The sequence below is a fragment of the Pogoniulus pusillus genome, chromosome 44 (assembly GCF_015220805.1).
Source record: "Pogoniulus pusillus isolate bPogPus1 chromosome 44, bPogPus1.pri, whole genome shotgun sequence".
Lineage (NCBI taxonomy): Eukaryota > Metazoa > Chordata > Aves > Piciformes > Lybiidae > Pogoniulus > Pogoniulus pusillus.
Window position 1 is genome coordinate 351,902 of NC_087307.1, and position 20,468 is coordinate 372,369.

Sequence of the window (20,468 nt, forward strand, 5' to 3'; positions counted from 1 at the left end):
CTCCTAGAATTTTTCCCCCACCCGACTGGACAAGGGAACAAATGGATAACTCTCCCCACTCTGAGATAAATCAGGCCACAGTGCTGCTATCTGCATGGATGCAAAGAAGAAGTCTCAGCCAAGGTCAGCAAAGCCATTCAAAGGGACCAGCCAGGAGCAAGAGTGAAGGAAAGAGAAGAAAAAGGACAAACAGTTTGTGCAGCACTCTTTATATTAAACAACAATCCAGTGGCATGGTACAGACTTATCTATTTTCTTATTTGAATATCAAATGCCCTATTTTGAGTACTGTGTCCAGTTCTGGGCTCCTCAATTAAAGAGAGATGTTGAGGTGCTGGAAGGTGTCCAGAAAAGGGCAGCAAGGCTGGGTAGGGGCCTGGAGCACAGCTCTGTGAGGAGAGGCTGAGGGAGCTGGGAGTGTGCAGCTTGAAGAAGAGGAGGCTCAAGGTAGATCTCATTGCTGTCTACAACTACCTGGAGGGAGGTTGTAGCCAGGTGGGGTTGATCTCTTCTGACAGGCAGCCAGGGACAGAACAAGGGGACACAGTCTCAAGTACTGCCAGGGGAGATCTAGGCTGGATGTGAGGAGGAAGTTGTTGGCAGAGAGAGTGATTGGCATTGGAATGGGCTGCCCAGGGAGCTGGTGGATTTGCCATCCCTGGAGGTGTTCAAGCAAAGACTGGCTGAGGCACTTAGTGCCATGATCTAGTTGATTGGACAGGGCTGGGTGCTAGGTTGGACTGGATGCTCTTGGAGGTCTCTTCCAACTTGCTTGATTCTGTGATGCTATGAGTTTACTTATTTTTTATTGATTTTTTATTCAATGGCTTTGGAATTTCCTATCTCTTGTTTATAATCCAGGACCAGGATCGAAGGTTATTTTGAACTACTGCAATACACTGCTTTGATTTCATTCCATTGCTTGCATGAAACTACTCATCCAATCTAAAAGCAGTATTTGCAATGATGAACAGCAAAGTCCATCTTTTCAGTTCCTCTTCCATTCCAGCTACCTCAGATGTAGGTGATTCAAACGCTCAGAAACCAGCAAACAGTTTCTCTCTTCACAGATGATAGAAAACCAGGCACTCCCAGGCAACATTGAGCTTGTGCTCATGTGCTGTAGATTCCTTGTGGATTCTTCCTTTGGATGCCACATTATCCCTGACACAGAAACTCCTAGCAGCTTGTACGAGACACTCTGAATTTAAACTCTCTCAGCAGAGGTTAGATTTCTCTGTGGCACACACTGGATTTCAACATTCCCCTGCATTACCCAGCAGGTGTGACCAGGGCCTTCAGCAGACACCACCCCTCGGGCAGGTTTCCCTTCACCTGAAGGAGAAAATACCCAAACAGTTTTCCCTAACAGATTCTTTTCAGATACAACAGGAACTTTATCACCACCTATTGTTTGTAAGATATTTGACTGTGCGGGTCCTGCTCGATTTACCGAATCTCTACTCTTTACCAACCAGGCTGCTTGTGCTAAATGTTTGTCCCAGTTTTACAAAGTTCCAACCCCCATGGCTTTTAGAGAGGTTTTCAGCAAACTATATGCTAAAGCTGGAGCACAGTAGGGTATGTGGTAGATCCACTCAATGCTGTGCACTTTGGCCCAGTTTCTCACAAGATTGTTAGTGAAATGAGTGCCATTGTCTGACTATTCTCTCTGGAGTTCCATCTCTCCACATGATTTGTCTTTCCAAGCCAAGTGTTGTGGAGGGCCTGTAGGCCTAAAAATAGGCCTTGCCCTGCCTGGACATGTTTTTCTGCCCGCACCAGAGGTAAACACATATAACGAGCACAAAGGGGCACAACAGACCTGGTGCCATGAAGTCTGGCCTGCCCAGGGTCCAGGCTGGGGAATGTGTTTGTGTCAACATGTTTGTGTAAGCTCACACACCCAGCTTGTGCCTGCCTAGTGTAAGGCCTGTGTGATTCCTATAGTTGGAAGGTCCAGGCTTGTGGCCTTTGCCTATTATGGTAAGCTTTGGCTAATTGCCAACCTGATTGGTCATTCTAGTGTCCAAAGGGCCATTCATCTCGGCCCACATTTGATAAATAGGGACACACAGGTAAACAATGTGCTCAGGCTCTCCCACATTGTTCAGGCTCCCTTGCTCAGGCTCCCTTGCTTGCCTAGACTCACCAGCACTGCTTATGCCTACTTGCTTTGCTGTTATTATGGAGACAGAATCTCCCATAGTCTCCCAGCCAGCTGTGCACACCTGCATGCCACTGCAGTGAGTTATCAGGACCAGATCCTGTATTGGCTGCCTTTACCTATGGAGCTTAGACTTCCATGCAGCCGTGCAACCTATTGCATGCCCTCTGCCTTATTATTGCCTGGTAAGCACCACTGCCGCTGAGTTACCAGGAAGCAGACCCCACTTGTCTGCATGTGATCAGCCTGCTAGCCAGAGTGAGACTGTGCTCAGACTGCACAGCATCGTACTCCCTCTGCAACCTGAGCTCCTGCCAAGAGGCCCTGGACAGAGCATCCAGAAGAAGCCAGGAGACAAGGGCAGAGATTGCATCCTTCACCAGGAGAACAAGGTCAGAGACTCATTCCCCCAGAAGCCAGGAAGATTCTCCTTTCCCCTGAAGGTGGGAGGATTCCAGCCTCAAAGTCCATGGGCAAAGAGTCCCCTGAAGTTTGGACACCAGTAATAGGCTGTGACGTAGCCCTGGAGGGCGATTGATAATTAATAAGAATTTGTAAGTGAATGCTTTAATGCCTCTGTAATTTCTATTGCCTCCTGCCATAGAGCAGAAAGAGCTTTCAGCCTACTCTGTTGGGCAAGCAGCATATCGACCCCGAGTGGTGTTTGCCACAGGAAAACTCCTCTCTCTGTTTCTAATTTGAATTGTTTGCTAGTTATTAATAGGTTATGGTGTGGTATTAATCCTAGAATGTCTTTCATGACCATGTAGATCCTTTTAATATTAAAAATGCAGTGGTTGGGGGTGGCAGAGTTCAGAATGTTGAAGTTAATAAATTATATATTTTTTTATACGATACTATCTTGCACCAATTAATTTCTCCCCTGCGCCACAGTTAGCGTAGAATCATAGAATCAACCAGGTTGGAAGAGACCTCCAAGATCATCCAGTCCAACCTAGCATCCAGCCCTAGCCAGTGAACTGGACCATGGCACTAAGTGCCTCATCCAGGCTTTTCTTGAAGACCTCCAGGGACGGTGCCTCCACCACCTCCCTGGGCAGCCCATTCCAATGCCAATCACTCTCTCTGCCAACAACTTCCTCCTAACACCCAGCCTATACTTTGCCCAGCACAACTTCAGGCTGTGTCCCCTTGTTCTGTTGCTGGTTGCCTGGGAGAAGAGGCCAACCCCCACCTGGCTACAACCTCACTTCAGGTATTTGTAGACACCAATGAGGTCACCCCTGAGCCTCCTCTTCTCCAGGCTAAACAAGCCCAGCTCCCTCAGTCTCTCCTCATAGGCTTTGTGTTCCAGGCCCCTCACCAGCTTTGTTGCCCTTCTCTGGACACCTTCCAGCACCTCAACATCTCTCTTAAATTGAGGGGCCCAGAACTGGACAGAGCACTCAAGGTGTGGTGGCAGAATACCCTTCTGCGACACCAAGAATGGTGCTAGGTGCAGTAGCATGTGGAACTGGATAGGTTTCCAGCCATCTAGTGCTGGCCTCTACCATCATCAGCACATACTGCTTGCCAGAACGAGATCGAGGTAAAGTGATGTAGTCAATCTGCCAGGCTTCACCATACTTGTACTTTGACCATCTCTCACCATACCATAAGGGCTTGATTCGCTTAGCCTGCTTAATAGCAGCACAAATGTCACAGTCATAGATGACTTGGGTGATAGCGTCCATGGACAAGTCAATTGACCTATTGCGAGCCCATCAGTGTGTTCCATCTCTGCCTTGATGTTCAGATGAGTCATGGGCCCACCAAGCTAAAAACAGTTCACCTGTTTGGTGTTTCCAATCAAGGTCAAGATCACAGCTTGTGTCTACTTGAGGAATCCTAGCAGCTAGATCTGTGTCAGTGTTTTGCCACATATCAGCACACCAAATGGGCTTTCCTTTCCTCTGCCAAGCATTGTGTTTCCAGTCCTTTGATCAACCCCATAGAGCATTGGCTACCATCCATGAGTCGGTGTAGAGGTAAAGGATAGGTCAATTTTCACATTTGGCCACATCAAGAGCAAGTTGGACAGCTTTTACCTCAGCAAATTGACTGAATTCACCTTCTCCCTCTCTCACTTCAGTGACTCTCCTGGTAGGACTCCAGACTGCTGACTTCCATCTTCACATTTCCAACAAGATGACAGGAACTTATCTTCAATACTGTGTTCAGTTTTGGGCTCCCCAGTTTAAGAGGGACAGGGATCTGCTGGAGAGGGTCCAGTGGAGGGCTACAAGGATGATTAGGGGACTGGAGGGCATGGCCTATGAGGAGAAGCTGAGGAACCTGGGGGTTTTTAGCCTGGAGAAAAGAAGACTTAGAGTTTATAATGTTTATAACTATCTGAAGGCTGGCCAGGAGCAGGGGACAGGCTCTTCTCACTTGCTCCCTGTGATAGAATGAGGAGCAATGTGTGTAAATTGCAGCAAAAGAGGTTCTGCCTCAACACAGGGAGGAAATTGTTTACTGTAAGGGCTACAGAGAACTGGAATGGGCTTTCCAGTGAGGTCATGGGGTCTCCTTCTCTGGAGACTTTCAAGGCCTGTGTGGATGTGTTCCTCTGTCATCTGTGTTAGATAGTATTGTCCTGCTCTGGCAGGTGGATTTGACTTGATGATCTCCTTCTTTCCCTTCCAATTCCTAATATCCTGTGATCCTGTGATCCATCTGTAAACAAAGCATAGTTCTTTTCCTCATCAGAAAGATCAAGATAAGGACCTTAAAGGTTAAAGGACTGGAAAAAGAATGGTTGACAGAGGAAAAGAAAGCCTGTTTGGTATGCAGATCTGCAGCAAGATCCTGATGCTCATCTTGAGAAGATTGCTGTGAAGATGCAGCACACAGATGCATACATGCCTGAAAGCAAAGCTGCTGAGAGGCACCACACAACCATCAGGCAGATCTAGCTGCAGGGATTTCTCAAGTCAACACAAGCTGTGATCTTGACCTTGATTGGAAACACTGAGGTGAACTGTTAGCTTGGTGGGCCCATGACTCATGTGGACATTAAGATGTGCTAGTTTGAAGCTGCCTAGAATGTTTTGGTGAGAAGGACTAGATTACAGGCTGTGAAAGGAAAATGATGGTGATGTCTGCTTCCCTCATAGGCTTGCTGAGATGTATAAGAACAAGAATCAAAACATAGATAAGGCACTACTCCTGCTGGGGAGCTCTGAGCTGCATCTCTCTCTCTAACCTCACCCTCCGTTTCTCTGACTAATCCACTTTGCTTCCTAACCCTCCCCGGCTGAACCTCCATTCTTCCTTGGGACTGGGGTGTCGTGGAACGCAGTTTCGCGGCAGAGTTTATGGGGAAAATACGCGAGGCGTTGACTATTTTATCAGTGATTTATTGCAAAAATGCGAATTCCCTCTTCCCGAAACTACACCACCACTGTGAATTCTTTTGATTGAGATCAAAGTAACATTTCCGAAAATGGCAAATTAAAGAGTCTATGATGAGAGTTCTTTAAAGTCTCTGAGGTTTGAGTTAACAGTTCGTCAGCTACTCACAGTCTGTAGCTTGGTAGGGAGTCCCTTTCTCCCGATGAGGGTCCAGGTATATGCAGGCTTCCTGCCTCTGCGGCTCGGGGTGTCCGCCCGAGGCGAGGCTGGATCGGCAAGCAGCTTGTTGTTGTTAGAAGTCCGGGAAAAAACCAGAAAGGCTGGAAAAACCCAGAAGGGCAAGGCAAGGCAAGGGAAGGGCTAGGGGGCCTCGATCCTGGCCTGTCCACCATTTTTATAATGTTTCAAAATAGGACTAGCCCACAATTCGGACCACTTTTACGTTGTTCACATACATTGGTAAAAAACAGTAGCAACTAATACAATTGGATAACATTACCTAAACAATATAAAGACCACTCCTCAAGCCAGCCCACCTGCAGGTGCTGGGCAGGCCTAAGATAGTCGTTTCTACTAATCAAAACAATACCCTGTTGTCTGGAAAGCAAGGCCAAGTGAAAGGGAAACATGGCCAGTGTTTACCTTTCACTTACCCTAGGGAGAAATCTTCCCATGGGACTGAAAGATTGTTTTGGTTTTTCGATGCTTTTGGCTTGAATGTGAGGCACTAGAAACTACACAATGTAGCAAAAGCTTAGAGAGCTTTTGCTACTCTCCATGACATGGGGTAAGGTTGAGACGGGTATGGGGAAGATGAAGGGGCAATTGGGAGCCCCTCCTGGGGACTCAGGTTTCTGGGAGGGCTGTTGTGTTTCTGTATTACCTTGTACCTTGTATATTTCTGTCTATAACTGTATCTACTGTAAATATCTGCTTGTATATTGTGCTAAGCTGTAAATAATAAGCTTCATTCAATTTCCAGATCCAGCTGCATCTAGTCTGGGTGATTTCCAAAGTGTGAGGGGGTGAGTGTCGTAGTTTTTTTACAGAGAGCCAACAGAGATTAAACTCTCAAATCAAATTGGAGAGAAAATACAGAGTTATATTTAGAGAGAGAATACAGCAATAGGCATTACAAAGCAATTACCATGGCAAACCCCCTTGAAGTTTCTCCCATCCCCAAAAAACTAAATCTACACTCCCCAGTGCTCCAATCCTCCCCCCTACCAATGCCTCTGCCATCCAAGAGGCCTACTGCTTACATGTTCCTGATAAATTGGCTCCCGCCACACACTCAGGGCAGGAGGAGGCACTCCCATCTCCATGTGGATGGAGATCCTCTGCTGACAAGCACCTCTAGGACACCAAAATGTGCAGGACAGAGCTGAGGGAGGAATCCCAGGGTAGTTTCTTGCTGTTACTGCCCTGGACAACCCCCTGGAGGAACTCCTGATTCTCCCCCAAGACTCCATGAGACCCTCCAAAGGCTTCCTTCACATCTTCCTCTCTGGGATGTCACTTGAGGCCCTCTCAAGACACTCTCAAGACTGCCCTGAGAACCTCACAAAAAAAAATTCACCTAACTGGGCACACAGATCCAGCATCACCCTAGGGAAGAAATATTGCTCAATTTGGGCATTTTGGGCAGGAATGACTAAAATAAACCCACAAAAGACAGGATTTTGTTAATTTTTGGTCTTCATCATTGCAACTGTGCAAAGGCCAATGGAGAGGGTGGGGAAAATCCAGGCAAATCCCAGCAAAGCTAAGCCCAGCTGCAGTGGTGGAGCTGTGCTGACTCAACACTATTCATCATTCTCATCATCACTAATTGGTGTTTAGTGGGGAGCAGAGGGTTTGTTCCTGCTGGAGCCCCCTGCCTCTAAAAATCTGTGTGGAAATAAGGTCAGTTGGCTTCAGTCTGTGGTAAAAGTCCTCCATGGGGGTCACTTTTACCCTGGCAGTGCTCTTCAGTATATTGATATGTCCCCTGGAATGGGCTCATCACTGGTGTGGGTGTGATGGTGCCAGCTGAGGTTGAATCCGCATCTGAAGCTCTTGCTGCAGTCGGTGCAGGTGAAGAGATTCTGGCAGGTGTGGGCTTGCCAGTGAGTGATGACCATCAAGTTCCCATGGAAGCTCTTGCTGCAGCCACCTCAGATATATGGCCTCTTATTGGCATGGACACAGCAATGCTGGAAGCAGCAGGAGGCATGGCAGAAGCTCTTGCCTCAGTTGTCACAGCTGTATAGCATCTTCCTGGTGTGGATGAGGCAATGCCAGGTGAGGTTGGAGCTGAGGGTGAAGCTCTTGCTGCAGTTACCACAAAGTACTGGGCACTGGGGTGCAGGCAGCAGTGCTTCACCAGTTCCAAGTACGGTGAGAATCTGCCCACATTCAGGGCATTGATTTGCCTGCATGGTTGGCACAGAGAGGGCTGCTGCACCATCCTGCTCTTTCTCTTCATCTTCCTCCTATTTATTTCCTCCTCTTCCACATCCTCCTTCACCTCCTTGGACTCGTCATCTTCATCTTCCTTCTGATCTCGTTCATTCTCTCTGTTCTCCTCAAGCTCCTCATCCATGTCTCCATCAAAAGAGATGTTTGTGCTTTCTGGAGCTGCAGGAAAGGGGAAGGGTCTTGATCAGATTCTTGCAAAACCTGTTCGGCCCTCACTGTGAGTCTTTGTCTCCTGGACAAGCCTGACACCTCCAGCACCATTCACACAAACATGCAGGATCAAGAGACTCATTTTAAGGATTTGTTTTACTTCTTTACTTGTTTTTTATCCTACACTTCCTGCTCATTTCTGGTTCAGCTTTGGAGTTCTCCTGCATGCACAGGAGAAAACAAGGTTTGATATGAGGACACAATGCACATCACAAAGGATGAGGATAAGGCTGAGTTTCTTAGTGCAGGCTTTGCCTCAGTCTTTAACAATAAGATCAGCTGTTCCCTGGGTTCTCAGTGTCCTGTTCCAGAAGGCAGGGATGGGGAGAAGAATAAAGCTCCCTTGTTCCAAGAGGAAATGGTGAGGGATCTGCTTGACTTGGGGGTCTTTTCCAACTTGGTTGATTCTATGATATACTTTTTCTAGGTAGTTCCCTTTGTTGAAGACAAAGAACTTCTAAGCAGGATCACTAGACAGTGAAATGGCAGAAACTCTTCCCATAGGTTGCCTTCACTATTAGGTAAATGCTGAGTAAGGTTTAATTTTTGCACAGGCAGAAGACCATCTGAAATTATCTACTTGCCAAAGCTTCTGAGGCATTTAGTGCCATGGTCTAGTTGATTGGACAGGGCTGGGGGATAGCTTAGACTGGATGATCTTGGAGGTCTCTTCCAACCTGGTTGATTCTATGATTCTATGATGACTACTTGGATGTACATAGGTCTGTGGGGCCAGGTGGGATCCACTCCAGAGTGCTGAAGGAGCTGGTAAGGTTGATCTCCAAGCCCCTTTCCATCATCTATCAACAGTCATGACAGAGTGGGGAAGTTCTACTTGACAGGAAGTTGGAAAATGTGATGCCTTTTGAAGAGAAAGTCTGTGGGGAGGATCTGGGAAACTACAGACCTGTCTGACCTCAGTGACAGGAAGGGTCATGAGCAGATCACCTTGAGGGCCATCATGCAGCATATCCAGGCAGACCTGGGGATCAGACCCAGGCAACATAGGCTTATGAAAGGCATGGCCTGCTTGACAAACTTGAACTCGTTCTACTACAAGATGACCCACATGGTGGATGAGGGAAAGGCTGTGGATGTTATGTGCCTCCTGTACTACATCTCTCTTTCTCAACCAGGCAATTCTATGATTCCATGATCCCTGGTGGCCATGACTGTGCAGCTCCTAGAGTCATCCCACGTGTCTCAGTTGATGAGAGGCCATCTCAACTGAGGTAAGCAGCTGAGCTTTGCCCCTGCTCATGACATCCACTTTTGTTCTGCCTGAGCAGGTGCACCATAAGCCTGAGGACAGATTCTACAGTCTTTTGTCATGTCACAGGTGACTGTGTTGGTGATAGGGCAGGGGCAAGCACCTTCTTTCTGCAGTGGTTTAGGTTGTCTCAGGGTTAGGGAGGGCAGGTCCAGGCCTTGGCATCTCCCGGTGTCATCCTGTCACCAGTATCAGGAATTCAACATCTTCATGCTGGGTGTTGCATAACAAGCATCTATTGTGGGCATTCTCACAAAGAGAGCACACAGCCAAAATTCCCAGTGGATGTGCCACTGGGATGTCCCAGTGGATCCCCTGTACAGTGCAGGGCATCAGCTACTCCTTATGGCACCTCCGGATAATGCCCCATTGGTCAGCCTCTCGCTGGCTTCCATCAAAGATCCAGTCCCTACTCAGTTCCCTGTACATGTCCAGAAGATGGAGGGGGTATTTTGGGTAGGGGTCTCTGTTATGAAGGGGAAATAATTAATGTGAGATGATATTTTTTTCTGAAATGAATATTGTTAATTAATTTTCATAGAATCATAGAATCAACCAGATTGGAAGAGACCTCCAGGATCATCCAGTCCAACCTAGCATCCAGCCCTAGCCAGTGAACTGGACCATGGCACTAAGTGCCTCATCCAGGCTTTTCTTGAAGACCTCCAGGGACGGTGCCTCCACCACCTCCCTGGGCAGCCCATTCCAATGCCAATCACTCTCTCTAGGGAGAACTTCCTCCTAACATCCAGCCTGCACTTCCCCAGGCACAACTTGAGACTCTGTCCCCTTTTCTATTGCGGGTTGCCTGGGAGAAGAGACTGTGGCCATTTGAGCTGATTTTCTAGCTCAGACATAGGGGAGGGGTGAACATTCCAGGGATAGGCCATATAATGGCAACAATAGATAAATCAACATAAATTAGTTGCAGCATCAAGAGCTTTATGTCCAGAAGCACAGCTTGTTCTGCCCCCTTGCTGGCTGCTGCTGCTTGAGCTGTGCCTGCCTATCTTCCCCAGCTGCTGTTTTGGCTGCTGCTGCTTTTGCTGCTTCACTGCTGCTTGACCCCTTCCCAATCTCCCTTAAAGATATTGCATTGTTTTTCTTTTCTTCTCTAGTGGTTTATCTCTCTTTACACTGTCATACTTACACTATGAGAAATAGAATTTCATCTTTCTCTGACTTTCCAAAGAAAAAAAATCTGTGTTGTGGTGAGTTTATTCTCCCTGGGGAGGGATCCACCCTAACCCAGGACATTAATTTTGGTGCTTTTCCAAACGTGGGACACAATCTTGGTTTGTTTTTTTCTTTTAATTGATAATTAGGATAAGGAAGTCAGGGAAAAATGAATTTGTTTGATATATTTTGGCCCATTATTGCCTCAATTCTGACTTTATCAGTTCAGCAGTGTTTTACCACTATGGTGCACTACCAGGTGTGTTCATTCTTTGCTAAGATGGTCTGGGACTCAGTAAAACCTGTGCTAGTGAAGGGTGGAGAGTTTGTTATGAATGTTTTAGGGTTTAGGGATGTCACTGAGGGTGTACTGTATGTTACACTGGTGTCAGAGACTAGGAGTTATTTGGAAGAGCTGAGTTACCCAGTGGCCTGCGTAATAATTTTGAACTTGCTGATTTTGGCTGCTATTGTAGGTCTGGTTGTAGTTTGGAGATGAGAGAGATGCAGGAACAAACAGGCTACAAGTGAGGTTTTCACCTTTTTCAGAGGCAGTGTCAGGGAGATAGGGGTTAAAGACACAGTCTGTGACTGAAGCAGGGGAGGGAAGGCCACAGCACCAGGCAGACAGACTGCTCACAGAGCAGCAAAATGTCCTGCCTTGAGACTTTGAAGTGGTTGAACATGGCCCATATCTCACTGACCCTGAAGCATGGAGTCAGGAAACAATCTGGTTCCCATTTGTACTGAATAGAACAGAGGAAAGTAAAGGTAAAAGTGATGGAACCCCTGCAGCAGTGCAGTCACAAAGGGCTGTGGCAGTGGTGCCAAATCTGGCTGCAAACAGTGTGGGCTATGGCAAAGTCCCTCGGATGGATAAAGTTGAGGAAGTGGAAGAGAAGATTCCTGCAGTCCAATGCTACTTGCAGCCCATGCACTGCTTGCCCACGAGGTGGACTCAAGGAGCTCTTTCTGCTTATGGCAGAAGGTAATGGAGAATTTCAAAGAGGCTTTTAAGTATTTACTCAGAAAATTATCATACCAACTTGCAGGGACAGGCCACAGACCCAGACAGTGCCCAAACGCTTCCAGGGGGCTCTGTCCTGTCGGCTGCTGAGACTTGATTCTTCCCAGGCTTCTGGGGAAGGGAGGCAGACAATCTCTAACCTTGTCTCCTGGCTCCTCTGGATAATTTGTGTATCTCCAGGACTTCTCATCTTAGCAGGAGACTTTCAGGTGCAGATAGGATGTCTTGTGATGTGTAGTCTCAGCACCATGTCACACTGGCTATGCAGGCCAATTGTGTTCCTGGTAAACTCGAGACAGTGGATTTTCCAGGCATACAATAAAGCAGTAAACAATGGCTGCAGGCAATGGCAGGCACAAATACGATGGCACAGCACAGCAGAGCACACTACGTTTACTTGCATATCTGTTTTATCAATGTGGGCCAAGATCAATTGCCCTTTGGACACAGAATAGCCAATCAGAATGGCAGTTAGCCAAACCTGACCATATTAGGCAAAGCCCAAATTTGGGGAAACCACAGGCCTTGCACAAGTCAGGCACAAGCTAAGTGTGTGTACCTTGTTTATCACAGGACCAAGACAAGTCTGGTCAGGCAGAGTCCTTAGACTCAGTGGCTCCAGGTTCTTTTGTCTTCTTTCCTATGATTGCTTCTCTTGTGGAGCAGAAAAACATACCTGGACATGTATAAGCCTATTTTGGGCCCATCAGGCCTACCACAGAGTCTCCCAGCCAGGAGGTGTGGGTTGTAACCTGCTAATGGGGCTACTTGTCCCAGTTTGAGGCCAGAAGCTACCCGAGACTGGAGAACAGAAATGACTCCAGTCCAGGACACTGTTTCCCAGCCCCAAGCTGGCTGCACTCTTTAGGAGCACTTTTATATCCATGTTTCAACATGTCCAGCACAAGTCCCTTTCCTCCTTGTCCTAGTTTCTCCTCTAAAAGAAGAGTTTATCCCTGCACAAGCAGATTCTTTAGGAACAGCTGACAGATGAGGCTGCCTGGATGAAGAAGGAGGAAGAGTGATGAGATCCTGGAAATTCCAAATCCCAAGAAGCAGCTCCCCATGTGGTACCAGCATCACCCCAGAAAGTCACTGCCCAGCAGTACGAGAGGTGCCTGTGGGACACAAGGTCACAAATGACAGGAGCCATCAACCCCATCTGTGCATCAGTCAGAGGTGGATTGGGGTGCTCCAAAGCAGAGAGCTATGACAATGCCACCATGGCTGCAGATTCCATGACTCTAGGATTCTGTGATCACAGCTGCAGGTTACTCTCTCTGCCTGTGCAAATCTATCTCGGTGTGTGATTTGCTCAGAAGCTCTGTGGAATCCTGATCTCAGTCCCTGCAGGCATTGTACCTGATGAGTGGCTATGAAATGAATAAGCATAGCTATGACACCCCACAACCTGAGCTTAGGATTCACTTGGAGAGTGAGGTAAGGGACTTGAAACTGCTGCTTCCTTAAAGTTCCATAGGCCCCACAGTGTTAAAGCATTGCATTGAAATCCCAGACTCTCTGTCATAAACCAGGTGCCAAGAGTGGGACTAGAATTGGATTTAACCCCACCTAGGATTCTCTCTGACGGAGTTTAGTGTGAGAGGGAGTCCATTCTGAACTTTGTGACTCAACAGGAGGCCTTCCCTTACGCCTTTCACTCCCAATCTCTGGGTAAAATCATTCCAGCCAGACCCCAGGATGATTTTCCTCTCAGAATATTTTTCACCTGACCCCACATTGACTTTTGGTTGTTTCTTGCATGCAGCAGCAGAATGAAACTTGGCATAAATGAGAATATCTCCCTCTCTGCAGGTATTCAAGACCCACTTGGATGCATTCCAGTGTGATCTGGTAGAGATGATCCTGCTCTGGCAGGGGGCTGCACTGGATGAGCTTTCGAGGCCCCTTCCAGCCCCTGACATTCTGAGATTCTGTGATAAAACTGAACCTGAATAAACCTCAAAGTTTCCTAAACTCTAACAAATTCTTTTACTGTGCCAAATTTGCATCCTCCTGCTTTCCTCTTCTGAGTGAGGTGCATTTGGGCCTTGGATTGCTTCTCCACACCCATTACCATTCCCACTCTAGAAGTGGCAATTGTTTTCTTTTGGATGGAGATGTTGGGGACTAGGCCAGATTAAAACACCAACTCTGGTGGTGCTGCCCTGTGGAGAAGGAGTTGGGGATATTAGAATCAGAGAATCAAGGAGAGGTTGGTCTTGGAAGAGACCTAAACTATCATCTAGTCCAGCTCCCAAACCACAGGCAGGGACATCTTTCCCTAGTCAGGGTTGTTCAAAGTTCCTGAACCTCAACACTTGCAGGGCTGAGGCATTTATTTCTCTGAGCAACTTGTTCTTGTGTCCTGCCACCCTCACTGTGCAATGTTTCTTCCTTACGTCCAATCTAACTCTGCCCTCTTTCAGTTCAAAGCCATTGCCACTTGTCCAGCCACTGAAGGCCTTGGTGAACAGTCTCACTCTGTCTGTCTTGCCCTGTGACCACTTCGTTTTCATCTGAAAACACCTGGAGTGCCCAGAAGTGCCCAAGATGAGGCCTCCCCTCTGCAGCTTGGCCAGTAGAGAGAGGCTGAGGTGCCTGGACTCAGTGGTGTGCAGACTGAGGACATCCCAGGAGTAGCCTGAGAGTGCTTTGAGACACGGTGATGCTTTTCTGCACAGTGAAGAACAGCATGAGAAAGAAAGAAAGAATGGCACAAAGTGGAGCTGGGGAGGTCCAGGCTGGAAATGAGGAGAAAGAAATGTCACTGCAAGGACAGAGCTGTGTCAGCCAGCAGGAGCCTGGATCAGCTTTGTGTGTCAAGGAAGACCAAGGAGAGCAGAGAGGGAGCTATAAGGGAAGGTGACAGCAAGATGGGGCAGAGATGCAAGGAAGGCAGAGCAAGATGGGTGGAGACTACAGCCTGGAAGCTAAGAGGCTCAGGTGGTGCAGCATCATAGGACAGACTGAGGTGGAGATAACAGAGATGTGGTAGAGCCAAAAGCTCCTTGATGGATCCAAGCTCTTCATGGCCTTGGTTCTGGCTGTCGTCTCTGCCAATAATGCCTATGAGGAGAGAGCTCCTGCTTCCAGCCCTGAGGCCTCATTGCCTCCTCATCCAGCCTCAGGAGCCTGGGAGCTCTTGCACCACAGACTTGCCCTTAGCATTGCTCTTCTCCACATTCCACACAGCTCCAGGACGAGCTGTGAAGAGTGAGTGAGGCACAGGATCTCCTTTCCCAGTACAAACAGGACAGGGGCTTGGGTCCAGCCTTGAGCCCCGTACAGGTTTCCCCAGCATGAGATCAACCTCGACCTTGTCTTGACCTCTCTGTTGTTGTTGTTTCCAGCTTTCTTCTCTAATGAGCCCCTGTGGAGGCTTTCTCCTTGATGGTCCTCACTGGGACCCATTACTGCTCCAGCAGAATTTGGAGTTTGCATCAGACATCCTGAGAGGTCTCTCCAGGTTCTCTCAGTCTCTGAGGTTCACAGCTTTGAAATGAAAACCATCAGAGGGGTCACTGGAATCATGGAATAGTCTTCTGCTGCTGAGCTGGGCCAGGCTCCTGGGCTGGGGGGAGCTGCTGGCAAGAGGGCAGCGCTGCAGAGAGACAGCTCTGCCCAGGAGCAGCTCCCATGCACAGTGCAGCAGGGCTGAGGGCACTGCCAGGAGATCTCAGTGAGATGAGGAAGGCAGAATGAGCTTCTAGGTGGGCAGGAGTGGGATGCTGACAGAGAGGAGGAAGCTTCACAGCACAGAACATGCTGAGTCTCTGCTGCAGGAGAAGGGATCTGCAGTTCCTGGAGCTTGTGAAGCTGCCACACATCACAGCCTCTGGGATCTCTCTTCTAGATAAGAGAAGGAGGACATGCTCCACAGTACATCTTCCCAGCTGCACCATATGAGACAGAGGACAGGACAGCTGCCTCCTGCCAGAATGACTGCCAGAGTGTGAAGCTGAGAGTGCACAAAGTTCCTGCAAGGGAAGAGAAGGAGATGTTTTGGGAAGCAGCCATGGAATTGTCTCCAGGAATTGTGTCCTAACTTCTGCCCTTTGACAGTCTCCTGTGCCCAGAAGCAGCAAATGTCCAACAGCAGCTCCATCACCCACTTCCTCCTCCTGGAACTCACAGACACACAGCAGCTGCAGCTCCTGCACTTCTGGCTCTTCCTGGCCATCTACCTGGCTGCTCTTCTGGGCAATGGCCTCATCATCACTGCTATAGCCTGTGACCATCACCTCCACACCCCCATGTTCTTCTTCCTCCTCAACCTCTCCCTCCTCGACCTAGGTGCTATCTCCACCACTGTGCCCAAGTCCATGGCCAATTCCCTGTGGCACACCAGGACCATTTCCTATGCAGGATGTGCTGCTCAGGTCTTCTTCTTTGTTTTCTTGGTTGCAGCAGAGTTTTATCTCCTCACTGTGATGTCCTACGATCGCTACGTTGCCATCTGCAAACCCCTGCACTATGGCACCCTCCTGGGCACCAGAGCTTGTGTCCACATGGCAGCAGCTGCCTGGGCCAGTGGGCTTCTCACTGCTCTGCTGCACACAGCCAACACATTTTCCCTGCCCCTCTGCCAGGGCAATGCTGTGCACCAGTTCTTCTGTGAAATCCCCCAGCTCCTCAAGCTCTCCTGCTCCACAGCCTACCTCAGGGAAGTTGGGCTGCTCGTGGTCACTCTGTGTTTAGTATTTGTCTGTTTTGTGTTCATTGTGGTGTCCTATGTGCAGGTCTTCAGGGCAGTGCTGAGGATGCCCTCTGAGCAGGGACGCCACAAAGCCTTTGCCACCTGCCTCCCTCACCTGGCTGTGGTCTCCCTTTTTCTCAGCACTGGCATCTTTGCTGATGTGAAGCCTCCCTCCATCTCCTCCCCAGCCCTGGACCTGGTGGTGTCAGTTCTGTACTCAGTGGTGCCTCCCACAGTGAACCCTCTCATCTACAGCCTGAGGAACCGGGAGCTCAAGGATGCCCTGAGGAAACTGAAGCAACGAATGTTTGTCTTCTTTTACAGAGCACTTCTGACCTCACTCTTTGCAGTCCCAGCCTGGCTTCTCTAGTTTGGATGCTGCTAGTGCTGTGTGAATGTTGTTGCTTCAGAAATGTCTTGGTTCAGACCATTTCTGTTTGAGTGTTGGCCTTTGTGATCTGACTCAGAAGGTGCAGACATGGGGAGCTGTGCTTCCTCTGTGTCCAGCACAAGCAAGGACCCTGCAGGGACTTGTTGCTCTGAGATACTTCCTCCAAGCCTTCTCTGGAGCTGTAGGACAGAGCTTGTATGAAGAGACAGATGGGAAAAGAGTCCCAGCAGGGCAGCAGTGCCAGGGAGCCCCAGTGCTTGGACTCTCCTGATTTGCTCTGTTTTCACTTCCACACTCTCCTCCTGAGTCCTTGGGTTGGGGCTTCTCTTGTGACTTGCTCAGCATCCTGTGGCATGGAAGTGCTGAGACTGCTGCCAGGGACAGGCTAGAGCCACTCCTGACCTCCAGAGCAGCAGTGCCATCATACCAGAGCATGTCTTCATGCAGTGTGCCATGGGTGCTCCCCACCTCTGGGTTCATTCCTCTTCATCCCCCAGCAGCTGCTGTGTCATGCAGGGGGACTGGGATTGTAGTGAAACTGCCCAGAGCACCCTGCAGTGGAGCACACTGCTGTGAGGCCAGAGCAGACTGGTCTGTACTTGGGAGAGGATATTACTTGTGGACAGAAGACAGAGGATGTGGGAAGAGCTTGTGGGAGCTGGGCTGGGCTGGAAAGTCGCAGGAGAGGGAATCATCAGTCTTTCTTGTAGGGAATGACCATGCAGGGAGAGGATAGTAGCAAATAGAAGCACAGACCCCCAAGCAAAGACATTTATTGTACAACTTGTATCTCTCATATACACTTTGAGTTCTGCTCAGGAGGGATTCCTCAGGTAGTCTTTGGATCAGGTGCTCCACTCCCCATGAACGTTGATCACATTGGCTAATTAAATCAACAACCTGCACCCCCATTCCTTCCCTTCACAGTTCCTCTTACCTACCTGCTTTGCCTGCAGGCACACCATTGCCTCATCAATACTGAACTGAATCCTGGCACTTCCCATAGATCCTGGCACAGTCAGGGCTTGTGGAAGGGGTCAAAGACAGAGAAGTGCAGGAGAGAGGAGGAGGCCAATCCATGCCTGTCGGAGGACGGAGACTGGTGCGACGAGAGATCGGGGCACTGAGAGTCGACTCTGTGGCTACTGTGCAGCAGTGCGATTTATTAGGGCAATGCAGTGATTTTTATAGCCCCAAAAAGGGGTGTACACAACTAACTTAGCTTGAGATTGGTACAAGTGGACAGTACAGATTGGCTCCAAGTTAAGTGTAATGCAGAGATATGTTATCTTACGGTAAACACCCTGAGGCTCCCACCCAGGGGGGCTGGCCAGGGTCAGACCCCTGGGCTGTGCCCGCCCCAGGGGCTGGCAGATTCCACCCCCTGACAGCTGTGCATGGGTTGCTTATGGTTCTCAGCCTAGACCCCTGGGAGCCTGTAAGGCTCCAAGGACACTTCTCATCACAGGGTTTGATGATTACATTCCATACCTCATTGCAGGAGAAAGCTTCCCATGATACCCTCTTCTTTTCTTTGAGCAACCCACGTTCGATCTTATATGGGCTGTGTTTGGTAGGAGTGCAGGTCAATGGTGCTAAGATGAAGAGAATGCATCTGTTAAGAACTTTTGCTAGTAACAATAATCTGGCAAACCGACCACCCAAGCCCAATTAATAATCCCAAAGGCTATTTCTGCAAGTGACGGCAAGTCAAACGTTCAAAACCCAAAAGTCCAGACGAACGTCACAGCTTCTGGAGAGCGCAAGTCCGCCACGTCTTCGTTAGTTCATAGTGGTAGCTGATGTTGTGGACGAGTGAACTGTCCAATATCTCTCCCATAGCTCTGAATTTACTTCACAATTCTCAGAGATCTTGGTGTTTCCAGTGCAGTCCTCGGCTATGAGCTGCATCTGACGATTGTGCTTAAGAACTACAAACCCCTAAATACAATACAAGGGTGCGCCTTAGATGTTACTTTCAGGCTATTCTGCTTAGGCCTTTTCCCACAGCTCTTCATTTGCTTCAAGAATTTAGGGCAGTGCTTTTCATTCCTTGCAGGGCCCTTGCAAGAGATAAAAAAAAATCACTTTGTCATCTTGTGCCAATTTAAGTGGGCTTTGGCTTTCACCAAAGGGACCAGACTGAATCTATTCCATTAAGCTCCAATCACTGAAGCTCATGAAAATACCCAAATTCATTAGCCAAGATCCAAAACCTTATAATCCAAATACTTATAACCATCATCTCAATGATTCTCCCAAGATCTTACCACCACTCTGCCATCTGTGCAAGATTTTCTGCTCACTTCATGAGAGGACAGGCCAATCATACTCAAGCTGGTGTCCACCTTAAGGCCTGTACGGACAAGTGATGAAACATAATACGAGCATATTCAGTACCTAAGCTGACAAATCCACTGATCTTATTTGTGTGATGTGCCCAAATAAACTGCAGTGTTTCTCCATACCTCTCTCCTTATCTTTCTATCTCCTCTTCCTCCTCACCCTTTTTTTTTTTCTTTTTTAACTGTCTACTGTGCGACTATACAAAAACCAAAATTCTACAACATTTCTATATGTTAAGGAAAAATCTTATAGCTGTAATACTGTCTTAACCTATAAGCCTAGTAATCGAGGAAGAAGAAAGAAAAAAAAAGGGGGGGGTTGGATTAAAGAAAATATGGTACCATATTATCCTTAGTACAGGGGGAGTAAGCAGGAACTTATGAATATAAGTGCCCAGGTGGCCAAGAGAGCCAGTGGCATCCTGGCCTGCATCAGGAGTGGTGTGGTCAGCAGGAGCAGGGAGGTCATTCTGCCCCTGTACTCTGCACTGGTCAGACCACACCTCGAGTACTGCATTCAGTTCTGGGCCCCCCAGTTTAGGAAGGACACTGAGATGCTTGAGCGTGTCCAGAGAAGGGCGACGAGGCTGGTGAGAGGCCTCGAGCACAAGCCCTACGAGGAGAGGCTTAGGGAGCTGGGGTTGTTTAGCCTGGAGAAGAGGAGGCTCAGGGGTGACCTTATTGCTGTCTACAACTACCTGAGGGGTGGTTGTGGCCAGGAGGAGGTTGCTCTCTTCTCTCAGGTGGCCAGCTCCAGAACAAGAGGACACAGCCTCAGGCTGCGCCAGGGGAAATTTCGGCTCGAGGTGAGGAGAAAGTTCTTCACTGAGAGAGTCATTAGGCACTGGAATGGGCTGCCTGGGGAGGTGGTGGAGTCGTCGTCCCTGGGGCAGTTCAAGGCAAGGTTGGATGTGGCACTTGGTGCCATGGTCTAGCCTTGGGCACTGTGGTAAAGGGTTGGACTTGATGATCTATGAGGTCTCTTCCAACCTTGGTGATACTGTGATACTGTGATAATGCCTTACCATAGTATACCAGCATAATATCTATCAATTATACTCTATTATGATTGCCTAAAAATTACTGTGCTATTAATATTATCCTAAAAAATCCAATACAATTAATAAGCATCACTATCTTATTCAAACAAGTGCCTAGAGTACAAAATATATTACAATTAGAGTCAGAAAAAACAGTAAGGTTCCAGAGCCCGATATAGTCATCAAGACCTCAGTCTATGTCTCGAAAAATCAAACAGGCTGTGTTTGTTGTCCATCCGGCTGACTCGGCAGGGGGGTTGCTGCTATTGCAATTTCCAGGTACAGCCTTGGTCCAGTGTGAAGGAACCCATAAGGGACCTGACTGGGTA

The 20,468-nt window shown here is 48.4% G+C and overlaps 2 protein-coding genes across 2 annotated transcripts in view; one reads left to right on the top strand and one right to left on the bottom strand.

Annotated features, from left to right (window-relative positions):
* Window positions 1-20,468, bottom strand: part of LOC135192824 (deleted in malignant brain tumors 1 protein-like) — a 501,013-nt gene that overhangs the window by 56,617 nt on the left and 423,928 nt on the right. The window contains 1 exon segment of the mRNA XM_064176200.1: window positions 15,222-15,233. Within this exon segment, the coding sequence (XP_064032270.1) occupies window positions 15,222-15,233 (12 nt within the window).
* On the top strand, window positions 15,753-16,733 carry LOC135192835 (olfactory receptor 14A16-like). Its single transcript, XM_064176211.1, has one exon. The coding sequence runs from the start codon at window positions 15,753-15,755 to the stop codon at window positions 16,731-16,733; it is 981 nt and encodes a 326-aa protein (XP_064032281.1).

Bases quoted from the DNA above. Each gene is read 5' to 3' on its own strand.
- LOC135192835 (XM_064176211.1), top strand. From the start codon at position 15,753: ATGTCCAACAGCAGCTCCATCACCCACTTCCTCCTCCTGGAACTCACA.